General features: G+C 40.9%; 1 protein-coding gene across 11 annotated transcripts in view; it reads right to left on the bottom strand.

The window, feature by feature from the left end:
* Positions 1 to 14,965, bottom strand: part of LOC149323528 (alpha-2-macroglobulin-like protein 1) — an 83,403-nt gene that overhangs the window by 53,359 nt on the left and 15,079 nt on the right. For 10 of the 11 annotated variants that reach the window (XR_016276899.1, XR_016276893.1, XR_016276857.1 and 7 more), the window contains 4 exons: positions 13,320 to 13,340; positions 4,450 to 4,612; positions 2,179 to 2,263; positions 522 to 645 (listed from right to left, as the gene is read on the bottom strand). Coding sequence is in view for 8 of the 11 variants with exons in the window: in XM_089489146.1 (XP_089345272.1) it covers positions 522 to 645; positions 2,179 to 2,263; positions 4,450 to 4,612; positions 13,320 to 13,340 (393 nt within the window). In the remaining 3 variants the exon portion in view is untranslated. Of the gene's footprint in view, positions 1 to 521; positions 646 to 2,178; positions 2,264 to 4,449; positions 4,613 to 12,447; positions 12,524 to 13,319; positions 13,341 to 14,965 lie in introns of those variants that run through there. The other variant, XM_089489145.1, reaches the window with a different exon arrangement.

Genomic DNA, 14,965 nt, shown 5'->3' with positions numbered 1-14,965 from the left:
CCATGTGGAGTGGCATACGGCATCACAGCACCAAGGGGGCAGAGTCAGGGCATGCATCATGTGGACGCCACGCCACAACTTCACTCCCAGGCTGGCCTTAATGACCGGTCTGCACAGGCTAAGAGTAACCACTGGCGGGTACAGCAGTTTCAATTCTGCATTCCTCCATGGCAGAATGGGTTTGAACTGGATGGTCCTTGAGATCTCTTCCAATTCTAGGATTCTATTTTAAATTGTTTTAACCAGTTTAAATTGACCTTTATTTAACTGGTGAATTGTTTTTACTATCTTTTACTGTACTTTAGGTGTTTTGTATATTTTTAGTCTCGTTATTGTTATTATGCATTCTTTTAAAATGATTTTATTGTAAGCCACCCTGAGATCTTTGGATCTCCCTCACTTCATCTTTTTTTGGCTGAAGTGAGAAATGCGGAGTAAGAACCACAGAACAAGTCTTCCAGTTCCTGAACTCTTCCCACTCTTTCATTTACCTAAAGATAAGCCCTTCCCAACTACCTTACCTGGCCTATGTAGGTGTTCTCAATATCAGTCAATGTTTCATTGACAGCCTCTTCAAAAATATATGATATAGACCTTTTCAAGGCAAGTTTTACATTTCCTTGCACAGGTTTCCCATAGATGTACCTGTGGCCAAAGACAAAGGGGGAAAAACAGAAGAAGTATACTTCAGTTTATAGCAATGGCTTTCACAATGTGTCCAACAGAAACTTCAGAGAGATCACTCACAATGGTTGACAAGCTATCTTGTAAAGAGTTTATTCTTCATTGCTGATTATCACAGAGGAGGACTGGATGTACAGTTATTCAGCATCCGCACTATGGAAATAATCAGATCTGACACCACTTAACCATCGCTCAATGCTATTAAATTCTGTGAATGATGGTTTGTTGTGTCTGCTTTTATGCCACACCAAACTACCATTCCCAGAATTCTATAGAACTGAACCATGGCAGTTAAAGTAGTGTCAAACAGGATTATTTCTGCAGTGCTGATGCAGACTTTGACAGTTATTCCCAACCTCAGGTTTGCAGACATTGGATGACAAACCCAAGAAGGCCCAGTCAGCAAAGTAAGGGATTCTGGGAATTGTAGTCCAACAGATCTGGAGGACCATAGATTGGGAACCACTCTGTTCGTGCAGAGTGAAAATGAGTGAATACAGCACACCATGTGAGCTACAGCCATGCCTAGAACATCTTCTAGAATCTTATTAAATATATGGGATATATTTCAAAGGTAAGTCAATGTGCAAAATGTACAAATTAACATGTAGGATGTTTGGAACTACCCAGGAAATGCACAGGTCAGGGGTAGGAATTGTGTGGCCCTCCAGATGTTGCTGAAATGTAGTTCCCACCATTCCTCGCCATTGGCTAGCCTGCTAGAACAGCTGGGAGTTGCAGTCCGCCAACAACTGGAGGGCTGTGTGATTCTTCTCCCTGGCATAAAGGGAAATGAGAAACTCCCTCCATAAAAAGGATAAAGAAAGGTCTAACAACCACTTTATTCCTAGAAAAATATCTTGAGCATGATGGATCTATTCGATCCTGAAAGAAGAAGAGATGATATAGTACTAAAGTCATTTGTGAGAAAGAGATTTTTTTTCTCAGTATATATATCAGCATAGTCTTTATTCAAGATCTGGAAATGCCACATAGGATGGGCTATATTTGTGATTCCATACCATTTTAAATTCGTAGAAAGATAGGGCAGTTGGGCAAAAAGTAATAAGAGTGTAAGTACATCTAGAGTACAAATTTATGCTTGTTATAATCTTGTTTACCAATATCTCTTCTACAGCTCAAAAATAAATAAATAAATAAATAAATAAACAAACCCTGGATTTTATAATATGGAATGAATGCAAAAAAAATCCTCTTAGGCTGCATCCACATGACAGGAATAATTTAGTTTGACACCACATTAACTGCCGTAATGCTATGGAATTCTGGGGACTGTAGTTTGTTGTGGCACCAGAGCTTTACAAATCCCAGAATTATAAAGCACTGAGCCATGGCATTTATGTCAAACTATTATTTCTGCAGGGTGGATGCAGCCAAAGGCATGTTTTACTTCTAAGCTCTGGTTTTTGCTCTGAAAAAATTGAAACTATAAATAAGTCAGTGGAAATATAATTTATCACAAAGTTGACATACTTGCCACATACTGTGACGTTAAATTTTGCATCTGAAGTGGTGATCACTGATGGGACATCAAACAACACTTCAAATTTATTCAGCTCTGTAATGAAAGAAAAAGATGGAAAGAGAAGAAAGTCAGCAGATCAGATGATTCAAGTATGCCTGAAACCATTATGCAAAGCCATGGCTACATCCACACTGCAGAAATAATTCGGTTTGACACCACTTTAACTGTAGCTGGTTGTTCTGGGGATTGTAATTGTCCTTCACTCTGGTGCCACAACCAACTACAGTTCCCAGAATTCCATAGCATTGAACCATGGCAGTCAAAGCAGTGGGACTATTCAGATGTAGCTGCCAATGGCATTGATCACAATGTGTTGTTTTTTTCCATTTGAGCATACTGGTGCACTCCACAATGTGAATGTATAACAAAGATGGCAGGTCAGCAATAATGCAATGGATATCAATGGAGGGCATAGAGTGAACAGGGAGAGTGGGCATGTACAGAGGGCCTTCATGATTGTGCTTTGCCAATGTGTCACTCAGTGCAGTGATGCACTGCATGGATGGTGTATCACTCGTGCGACTGTGTGGCTGGTCGCATGGGGCATGCAATGGGATGGCAGCTGGGTGGCAAGAAGGTACCATATACACTATGTCGAGAAATTTATGCCCCAAAATTGACCCTACGCTAATACTGCTTAGAAAGGTCCTAAAAGAGGCACCACCTGATGTGTCTCTGCAGTGATTTCTGAAAGAGCTGCCAGGCCTGAGTGAGAGTGTCTGCGTGTGAAAGAGGCGATTCCCTTCTCAATCCGATGTTAAAACCTTCTCTCCCCATCTTCATCCTCCTCCAGATATCTCTCCCCATCAAACAAATACCCCATCATGCCCCCCCATTCCTTCCCTTCTCAATCCCATGTTAAAACCGTCTCTCCCCATCAAACAAACATTCCATTTCCCTCCAGTTCCTTCCCTTTTCAATCTGATGTTATGTTAACTTTCTCTGCCCATCAAACACCCCATTTAACTCCAGTTCCTTCCCTTCTCAATCCGATGTTAAAATCTTCTCCTCTTATCAGCAGGGAAGTGGTGTTAGGTGGTCGGAATAGGTCCAGAGAAGGAAAAGGAGAAGGAGAAGGAGGGACAGAAGTGGTGTCTTTCCCTTTATATTCTTTGGCCCATAAATTTTACCCTCGACTAATCCACAGCTCATATCAAAATCCATGATTTTGGCCCTAAAACTTTCCTTCAACTTACACATGAGGTCCACTTGTACACAAGTATATATAGTAATTGTCAGTCTCAAGTGGGGGTGCTCATTTAATAATAATAATAATAATAATAATAATAATAATAATAATAATAGGATTTATTTATATACCACCCAATCACTGGGAATCCGAGCGGTTTACAACGGAGGGGATAATAGACGGTTTAATTTAATGGTGTGCATGCATGGGGAGGCAAAACAATGACAAGAAGAGATGTGGCTTGACGCTGTGTGATGTGGGGTGCCTATGGGTATCCCACCCCCCTTGGAGCCAGCCATGTGGACAGCGTGGTTTCCAACCAGTATGGCAAAAACCAGAATCAATCTGCTTTTCCCTGTCCATCTTCTCTTCCCCCCTTTTAATCCAAGCAACACTGCTGCCATTTCTTCCTGCCCTGCTCCTTTTCAGCCTAGAACATGACATAATGTCACTTCCAGTTTCAATTTTTGACCAAAAACAAAGCAGCTTTTCTTCATCATTCAAGAGCCTTGGGTATTTGAAGAAGAGGAGCCAGGGAACCCAAACCAGAGGACCCAAATTGCCACATTTTTGTGTCAGTTTGGGTGGATATCACCCCTCATGCACACATTTTGGGTGAAATTAAAAATAATTGGCAATTAAAAATTATTTTTATGTCATGGGGCTTCATGGGGACACAAAAAGGGAGCCCAGGAACCATATTCAGCTTGTACTGACCCAAAAGAAAGAAAGGGGGAAGGGAGAAACAATTAGAATTCAGCAATTTGCATTGCTTTTACTCTTAGGCTGCATCCGCACTGCAGAAATAGTCTGGTTTGACACCACTTTAGCTACCATGGCTCAATGCTATGGAACTGTGGGAATTGTAACAACAAAAGACAACATGGCAACCCCAAACTACATTTCTCATCATTCCATAGCATTGAGCCATAGCAGTTAAAGTGGTGTTAAAGTGAATTATTTCTGCACTGTGGATGCAACCTCAAAGAGTTCTCTTGATACCTAAAGGGTTTTTTCTTTGAAATATTACCATATTCTTCCACTGTGAAAGTTTTCGTATCAACTGCGTTGTTCCCCACCATGATGTTATAGTCTCCCAACTCCAGTTCAGAGGCCAGAGGGAAAGATAGATCTGCAATGCCATGATGAGTTTGCACATCCAACCACTGGCCAATTCGGTCTCCCATAGGATCCTGTGAATAGGAATAAAACCAGCAAAATCATAATGCTTGGCTGCTTCACTATCAGGCACACTGAAATTCACATTTTAAAAAATCTAAATGTATATGTATGTGTCTACCCACAACAGAAAACTTGTTTTAGCTGGAAATAGAGAATCAATTTAGTAGTTTGAGTAGTCTCAGAGGAAGGCAATGGTGGCGAACCCCTTCTGATTAAATTTGCCAAGAAAAACCCTAGGATTAGGATAGCCATATGTCAGAGACAATGTGAAGACACATAACAACAATTGTTATGTGCAAGGGAAATGCCAGGTCAGTATGGGAAGGATGTAGCCCCCTGAGGTTGGGAAGGGAGACACATATGTTGGTTCCTTTCTCTCTTGAGAAAGCCCATTTGATGTTGTTGTGGGCCTTCAAGTCATTTTCAACGTATGTTGTCGCCATCATGAGGTTTTCTTGGCATGGTTTGCCATGGCCTTCCCCTGAGGCTGAGAGAGTGACTTGCCAAGGTCACCAGGGGGTTTCATGGCCAAATTGGGAATCAAACCCTGGTCTCTAGATTCACAATGCAGCACTCAATGCAGCACTATACCACATTGGCTCTGAGAAGACTCATATGGGTCCGTCCCCCCCACTCTCCTTGGTTGGAAATTGGCAGACTTTCAGCTCCATAAATGAATGGTGAAGACTGCTGGGAGTTGCAATGCAATAAGATCTAGAGGGCCATATGATTCTAATCTCTGCTCCTCGGGTGACATATCAATGCCATGTCACATTAAATCAAAGGACAGGTCAGAAAAATTGAATTTTCTCATTAAATTAATCTTTTTCTTCTCTTTTTCTTTTTCTTTTTCGTTTTCATTTTTTCTTTTGTCCTTTTCTATTCTTTTTTCTATATTGCATTATTTTCATACAAAGTCAGCCTGGCATAGTGGTTTGAATATTGAGTGTACTCTTATTAAAGTCACCCAACTCATACATAAAAATCACCATACAGAGAGTCTGCAGACCACCAATGGCAAAAGCCCACATGTGCGCATGTACAAAGCAATGCTAGGAAAACGGCCCATTCAAACAAACAATTGCTGAAATGAAGAAAACAAAACTGAGTTTGTTGTGTTAGCAACAAAGGCAGAGAAGATGAAGTCGGATTGGTACCAAAGGGCTCTCATTCTGGCACCAAGTGAAAACAAGATTGTTCACTAAGCCTTTCGTGTTCTAATTGGTTGTACCCAAATCTTTCCACGTTCCCTTTGAAACCATTTGAAACTATTTTAACAGTTTTAAGCTGTCCCTTTAAATTGTTTAATATTAACCTTTTAAAATCAGTACAACATTAAAATATATAAATATAAAATTTAAAGAACAATTTTGAAAGTTAAAACAGTTATGAATTAAAATGTAACATGTTAAAAATATAAACCTTAAAATTTAAAATGTTAAGGCAACCCTATCACGGGGGTTTCCTGGCAAGTTTCTTCAGAGAGGATTTGCTATGGCTATCCTCTGAGGCTGAAAGCGAGTGACCTGCCCAAGGTCACCCAGTGGGTTTTCATGTCCAAGCTGGGATTCAAACCCTGCTCTCCAGAGTCCTAGGGGCCATTCAGACTACATTTTACCCCGGATCAGAAATCGATTCTTTCACGTGAAGTTCATATTAGCCTCGAATCTCCCACAAGCGAATCAGAGGCATGCACAAGCGTTTCGTGTCAAATGCCCCTTAGCGTGGGTCATTTGCAATTGGGGCAAAAGCCGTCTCTTTTGAAAAAAGCCAGGTTCTACCAAATATGAACTTGCCCCCGATCATGATCGGGTCAAGTTCAGGGGAGGGATTTAGGGCAGAGGGAGGGCAGAGGGCGAGCATTCCCTCCCCTCATTGGGGCGAAAAAGGAGGAGGAGGAGGAAAGAGTCGTAGGAAGGATGGAAAAAAAGGGGAATCTGACAGGAGGCAAAGGGTGACAGGAGGCAAAAAGGGGGAATCGGGGTGACTGACGGGCGCTGCAGAGGGCAGTCAAAGGGAGGGCAGAGGGGGGAACTGGAGAAAGTGACAGAGGAGGAGGAGGATGAATGAGCCGGGGGGAAGAAGGGGGCCATGGAGGGCATTCTATAATGGAGCAGGAGGAGGCGAAGGAAGAGGCAGGAGGAAGGGTCAATTCAGGGCATGTCAGAGGGACAGAGCAAGCCAAGCCTCTGCTCTCCAGCAGGGACCATTCCCTTTTGATATTTGATTTTTTAAAATTATTTTTGGCAGTCTATGCGCATGGTTTTTGCTTCAGGTAGATATATATTAGATAGAATGTGGCTAGCTGCTTGTTCACTTTCCCTTTCATTTCCTCGCTTCCAGCAAAGGGGAAATGCTGAAAGGAGCACTATGTAAGAGGCTTTTTTCCTTTGCGAATGAATGCTACAATGCGAATGTTACAACGTTTCTCTTTCCAATTTGGCAAATTGGCAAATTGATACACAGAATGCTTTTGCTACTGTCTCTAAGGAATTCAGGGGTAGCCTAGGGAAAGCAAAGAAAGCATGGCATCGCATCCTTTTCTGGCATTCCAAGGTGAGGAATTTATTATTATTATTATTATTATTATTATTATTATTATTACATGTGTATGAGGCATTCTGGGGTGGCAAGGAGGGGGGACGCTGGATGCAGAGATGGCATTAGCTTGCATTTTGGGGTTGAAAACGGGGCCAAGGGCAGATCATAACCTGCACTGACCCAAATACCCACAACACACACACACACACACACACACACACACACACACAAGGTTTTTAAATTTGACAAAATGTGTGCTTACTGGTGCCTGGTTCTTTTTTAAAAAGGAGGGGGGAAGCACACTTCCGATGAGCCAATGAGTGCTGGAAACGTCACCTATGACGATCACGGAACTAAATTTGATTGACAGCCAGGCACCTTCATTTTAAATCTGATTTCTACAAGAGGGCATTCAGGGTTAAAATACCCCTGATTGGTAGTCAGTACTTGCTTCCAGACGGATTCGGGGAGGAGGAAACTGAAGCTTTCCAGTTCCTTCCAGCGCAAAAGTGCCCGTCTGGGCATCGACAGGGGAAATGTGACCCTGCTGGTGCTCTTGGACCTCTCAGTGGCCTTCGATACCATCAACCATGGTATCCTTCTAGAACGCCTGAGAGAGTTGGGTATTGGAGGCACTGCATTGCAGTGGTTCCAGACCTACCTCTCGGGCAGGTTCCAGATGGTGTTGCTTGGGGACAGTTGTTTGGCCAAGAGGGAGCTCTAATTGGGCATCCCTCAAGGTGCAATTCTGTCCCCAATGCTGTTTAACATTTACATGAAGCCGCTGGGTGAGACCATCCAGAGACATGGGGCGGGGTGTTATCAGTATGCTGATGACACCCAAATATACTTCTCTATGTCTCGGACTGAAGCAGTGACTAAGGATGGCATCTCTCCTCTGAATGCCTGTCTTGGGGCGGTAATGGACTGGATGAGGGAAAACTGACTCAAGCTGAATCCAGGTAAGACGGAGGTACTTGCTATAGGAACCCCGAATCCAGGAATGGAGTTGTGTCAGCCAGTTCTGGATGGGGTCACACTTCCCCTGAAGGATTCTGTTCGCAGCTTGGGGGTCCTCCTTGACTCGTCACTCCAACTGACAGCTCAGGTGGATGCGACAGTCAAGAGTGCCTGCTATCAGCTTCGTCTGATACGCCAACTGCGTCCCTTCTTGGAGCCGAGGGACCTTGAAACAGTAGTACATGTACTGGTAACCTCTTGATTGGACTTCTGTAATGCACTCTACTTGGGGCTACCCTTGTGCCAAGTTTGGAAACTTTAGTTGGTACAAAATATGGCAGCCAGATTGATCACGGGAACTTCTAGGAATGACCATATAACACCGGTCTTGAAGTCCCTGCACTGGCTGCCTATTCGTTTCCGGGAAAAGTACAAGGTGTTGGTGATCACCTTTAAAGCCCTATGTGGCTTGGGCCCAGAGTACTTGAGGGAATGCCTTCTTCCCTATTGTCCGTCCCGCACACTAAGGTCCTCGGGAAGAAATCTACTACAGCCAAAAAGATCTAGGCTAACATCAGTCTCCCAGAGGGCCTTTTCTACTACTGCTCCAAAAACTATTTTAAATCCAGAGAATTTACCAAGCTCCTGATCTTCCAATTCCGACATATTTTTAGTTAGGATTGATGTTTTATCTACATTAATTTTAAAGCCGGAGACATCACCCTAATCTTGAATCACTTTTTACCAGATGTTTTATAGATTTTTGGGGGTCTTCCAGAAAAAAAATTAAGTCGTCTGCAAATGCCTTAAGCTTAATATTTAACTTATTGATTTGTACACCTTCTATCTCACCATCACTCCTTATCTTATTATTAAGCACCTCTAGAACCAAGATAAATAACAGGGGTGACAAGGGACACCCCTGCCTGGTTCCTCTTTCAATTGTTATACACTCTGTTATTTCTTGATTGATTAAAATTTGAGCTTTTTGATCTTCGTAAATTGCAGATATCCATCTTATAAACATCTCTCCCATTTCCATCTTTTTAAATGTTTCTATCATGAAGATCCAATCCACTCTGTCAAATGCTTTTTCAGCATCAACCATGATAATAGCAAATTTACGTTCATTTTATGTTCAATTTATGTTCATTTTATTCAATAATTGGACTAGTGGTTTACATTTCTGTCTTTTGATCATTATTTGAAGATGAATGTCTTTAAAAAATTTTAGTTCCATATCTTCTATTATCAAGGTCTTCTCGTAATTTTTTTTTTAATTATCAAATCTTTAAGCCCTGGTGGCGCAGTGGTTAAATGCCTGTACTGCAGCCATTCACTCGAAACCACAAGGTTGCGAGTTCAAGACCAGCAAAAGGGCCCAAGCTCGACTCAGGCTTGCATCCTTCCGAGGTCACTAAAATGAGTACCCAGACTGTTGGGGGCAAATTAGCTTACTTGCTAATTAGCTTACTAGTTGTTCACTGCTATGATCTTTGGAATAGCGGTATATAAATAAAACAAATTATTATTATTAAATCTTGTCCTCACAAAACAAATTGCTATGTCTCTTGGTAACTTCCTGTCTTTTATTTGTTGTGAATTGATCTGAAAAAATTTATCAACCTCTAGTTCCATTAATTCTGTTTCAATTCCCATAAATTCCACCAAGGCAGGAATTACTCTTGTACCGAAATCTTCATTCATTGTTTCCTTTAATCCTCTTATTTTAATACATCTCTCTATATATCTTAATTCATTAGCCCATTCCAATGATTATTGTAAGCCTTGTGTTTTCAATGTCTCTATAGATGTATTTTCCATAACTGAAATCTTTTCTTTCAGTTTTTCTATTTCTTTTTGGTTTTTGTTTACATCCTGGGATATTTTCTCCATTCTTTTTCCCATATTGTCTAATTCTTTTTTATATCCTTTCTTATTTCCAATCTTCCCTCTTTTATTTCTTCTCTTATTTCTCTATTAGATTCTTTTAGATCTTCTTTCAACTCCAGTCTGTTTTCCTTCATTTCTTGTCTAATGCTTTTTACTTCTCCTAGTAAGGACATAATAGGGTCTATAATTCTTATTGAGTCTTCTCCTGATTCTCTTCTTTGTGATTGGAACTGCTGTGGTATATAACCTTTTTTAACTGCACCCAAGTTAAAAGTTTCTCCTCTTTTTCAACCTTTTTCCTCCAACTCCTTGTTTCCATTAATATTAAAATTAAAAAAAGAGAAAGCAACAATCTATCTTTCTTTCTAAATTGCAGTTTGCAGCACTAGAAACATGCTACTCTTAATATTAACTAGTTTAGAATGTCTTATATGTTTCACACTCTTTCCATATTTCTTTTAGTTACCAAAAATAAATCAATTCTCTTAAAGCTTACAAGATTTTTCTTCTAATTACAACAGGTTCACCATTAGAATAGGAAAACACTATATCCTCTTACCAGAGTGCAAACGAAGAAAAAAAACTATATTCACACAGAAGACATATTCACATGATATCCATGGATAACTTTGCTTTTGGGCTCTTCAAATCTTCTCTAATATAAATTAGTTCTTTTTAATTGTATGCGAGTCCACCTAACATCCCCCAAAGGGAGAGACAACAGGGGAAGGCAGGCTTCAACAACCTGGGTTGTTCTCCTTAAACAGGGAGAATCCCCAACAAACAAAGGACTAAATACAGCCGCTCCCCGAATCCCTAAGATAACCTCTCTTAACAGAGAAGGTTAAGGACGGGTAGTTCACAACCCCATTCCTCCAAGAACCCCCTTTGCAAAGTAAGCAGCTAGTAACCATTAACTGCCATTTACTTCCGTGACTCCAACATACAGGAAGCCAAAAATTACAGATTCAAAAGAAACTTGACTTATCAAAGAATGCTTAAATGCACTAAATTGTTGCGTTGCACAGGAATCTAGATGGTCCGGGAGGGGGGGAACATGCCCACAGACTCCTCTGTGCCACCCGTGGGGAAGGTGACCCAGAGCTGGGCTAAATAGCCTCGCCCAACGCTCCCAATGCTCCGCCTGAAGAGTAAGATGGTCCAGGGGGAAACACGCCCACACACTCCTCTGCGCCGCCCTTCCTTAGAGGTCTTTAAACAGAGGCTGGATGGCCATCTGTTGGGAATGCTTTGATTGAGAGTTCCTGCATGGCAGGGGGGTTGGACTGGATGGCCCTTGTGGTCTCTTCCAACTCTATAATTCTATGATTTTTATGAAAATCCAGTTTTGATTTGGAGTGGGGTAGTGGTTTGAGTGTTGCACTATGACTCTGGAGACCAGGGTTCGATTTCCACCTCAACTATGAAACCCACTGGGTGAGCTTGGGCAAGTCACACTCTCTCAGCCTCAGGGGAAGGCAAATGCAAACCTCCTCAGAACAAGTATGTAGAGAGATCTTGTAGCATCTTTGTAACTACCTGGAAGAAAGAAGTTGGCAGCATGAATTTTTGTACACTTCAGTCTACTTCCTCAGATGCATTTAGTGGAGTGGAAACCAGGGACAGACAGACAGACAGACAGACAGACATATATATATATATATATATATATATATGCCATTGGTATGTGAGAATGTCAATTTGAATTCAAAATCCTTTGTGTAAGGAAATGAAGTAGCAAGTCTAGTTATAATGATGGTCAATAGTGAACAAAGCCAGGAAGCCATAATCTTTGTTCAATCCATTTCTGAGGGGCTGTCGTTTGTGGATGAGCTCCAATTCTGCTGTTTTCTTTTCTCATCTGCCTTTGTAGTTCTTTTGCATTAGGCCCCATCTTTTTTTTAAAGGGCACATGTCACAAAATAGACAATTTGTGGCACGTAAAGAACAAGCTTGCCAGCCCTCAAATAAGGGACATCCCTGAATATAAGAGTCAATTCTATAAGGCAAGAATCCTGTAAAGCAACCCTATAAGGGACAAGGTTTCAAGCCCTTAACTAGAGAACATCCCTTATAGTAAGGAATATCTGACAGCCTTATTCTGGATAAAGGGTAAAATCTATTTTAATAAAATGCATCAATAAAATATGTTAATAAATTAAAATAAATAAAATAAAATAAAACATTCCCTTTGTTCCTAACACAGCAACTACTCAGACAAGTAAAGGGAAGGGTCATTGGGCAATTCTTAATACAGGTGTTCAAGGATATAGGATGAAGAAATGGGGGATGGGGGGGGACCAGATGCCCTCCTTTTCCAGGACATGTCCTACATTTCAACTTTCTGTCTAGGTGGAATTGCAAAATGTCCTCCACGAGCATGAAGAAGAAGCATGAATTAACATTGATCTTAGTATTTGGAATTGTTCTACATTTATTGTGTATCACCTACATTTTGCAGTGCTTTGTCATCCTTTGTGATTATGATCTCCGGTCACACAGGGCAGGACTGGTTCTGGAGCTGCACAAGTCTTAAGGAATTTATTTTGAGCAATTATTTAAGCAATACATGGAATATGAGAGAGCTGCTGCCAACTTCAAGAGCAAGACTGGAATTGTGCAGAGGGCTACTGGTTCTCTTCCTCCCATTATTAAAATAGCCAGGTTCTAACCATCATCATAGAGTCACAGATTTGGAAAAGACCCCCAAGGGCCATTCAGGAAGACACGGTTAAAGCACCCCTGGCAGATAGCCATCCAGCATCCATTTTAAAAACTTCCAAAGAAGGAGACTCCACCACTCTCCAGAGTACTGTTTCCCACTATCGAACAGCTCTTAACATGATTGAGGAGTGATAAAATTTGAGGTCCACTGTTCATTGAGTCTAAGGTCCAAAACACACTGCAGAAATAATCCAGTTTGAGACCACTTTAACTGCAATGGCTCAGTAGAATCCTGAACATTTGTAGTTTATTGAGGCACCAGAGCTAAATAAACTACATAAATATGGATATGTGTCTCACAAAACCACAACTCCCAGAATTCCCTAGCCTCGGCAGTTAAAGCGGTCTCAAATTTTCTGCAGTGTGTTTTGGAGCTAAATCCACACCACACATTAAAACCTGTTTCAAAGCTCTTTAAGGTTTAAACAGCATCCAGCTAGGAACCATTAGAACTATTGTTCCGCACAGGGGCTTTTGACATCTGTTCCCAACACCATCACAATACTACCAGGTTTACAAAGTATACAGTTGGAATTCGTCCCATTTACTTGAGTTTTTACACAAAGGATAAGATGCAGCAGAATGTTAAGAATTGCTTACCGTCAGTTGCACCAGAGGGATCTGGAAAAAATAAGTGAGACAGAGTCCAAAATCAGTATCGTGAGAAACAAGAAAATTGGCTTTCCAAAGCCAATCAAGCAATCTGCTGTGAAATTAACCTGCCAGGCTCACTTGTTCTTGATACCCTTCAGACTTCCTACATAAGTTTATATCTGACAGTATAACAAATTGACACAGGTGATTTTTCTTAGAAACTACAGTCAGCCCGCCTTATCTACAGATACAAGCATCCCTGGCTTGAAAATATTAAATAAATAAATAAATAAATAAATAAATAAATAAATAAATATAAATATAAATCAAGGTTTGCTTTTTTGAATATTATATATATATATATATATATATATATATATAAAATTCAAAAAAGCAAACCTTGATTTTGCCTTGTTATATACAGGACACCATTTCGCTATCCATTGTACATAATGAGATTTCAGCATCCATGGATTTTGATATCCACAGGGTGCAATTTCATTTTTTTTAAAAAATAGAAGCAATGGACCTGCTAAGTCATAGGTGAAAAAAGTGCAATGAATCTGTTTTTGTGATCTAAAAGGTAAAGGTAAAGATTTCCCCTTTGACAAGATTGTCTAGTCATGTCCAGCTGTGGGGAACGTCACTCATCTCCATTACTAAGCCGAAGAGCCAGCGTTGTCAAAGGCAACTCTGTGTTCATGTGGCCAGCATGACTGCACAGAATGCTGTTACCTTCCCACCGAAGTGGTACCTATTTATCTACTTGCACTTTTACATACTTTAGAACTGATAGGTTGGCAGAAGCTGGGACTAGTGACAGGAGCTCACTCTGTCACGTGGTACTTGGGCCTCGAAATCCCAACCTGCCGACCTTGCGATTGTCAGAGTCGGCATCTTAATTGCTGAGCCACCGTGTCCCCTTTTTGTGATCTACCACCCCTCGAAAGAAAGAAAGAAATCGCCTCTGTAGGCTGAATCCTGAGACCATATGAGTAATTTAATGATTTATCTAAAACTTTAAATCAAGATTTCCAAGTTCCTTTTAGCTGGGGTCAGACTAGATTTTTTTTTATATTTCCAGAAGCTTCCAGAGAAAGAAAATGGGGTTCCCAAAACCACTGCAGTTGCCCACTCCTGTATTATTGAAAGGACCTCCTGATTATGGTTGTCAGATTGAAAACTGGAGAGGTCTCCTGTCCCTTTAATGGTTTTGTAGAAGAGGAAAATTTCAGTAGATGTGGCTTGTTAGCCAGTTCTGTAACAAGCAACACCTACTGAAATTCCCTCTTCTGCACAACCGTTAAAGGAACAAGAGCCATCTCCAGTTATCAGTGTGATACTATTCAGTGAAATCTGGACTATGGTCAATCCTTCCTGTAATAATACATGTTGCAAGCTTTTGAAACTCCACTGGCTTGATCAGGCAAAGGGGTTAAAAATGATAAGAAAGAAAGAAAGAAAGAAAGAAAGAAAGAAAGAAAGAAAGAAAGTTGACAAAGTTAGTCAAAGCCCTGCGTTTTGTCATGATGTTGTGGTTGTTGTCCTCAGCTCACACGGTATGGGAAAGTATTCATATAGGTGGGCCTCTCTGCCTTCTGGCCATGTGAGTGCAGATTCATCCCAAGAAATCAACTTTAAATTTCATTAGC

Source organism: Sceloporus occidentalis, unplaced genomic scaffold, assembly GCF_023333645.1.
Source record: "Sceloporus occidentalis isolate IW3139 unplaced genomic scaffold, rSceOcc1.0.p SCAF_1, whole genome shotgun sequence".
Taxonomy (NCBI): Eukaryota; Metazoa; Chordata; class Lepidosauria; order Squamata; family Phrynosomatidae; genus Sceloporus; species Sceloporus occidentalis.
This window is presented reverse-complemented; position numbering and strand designations above follow the sequence as displayed.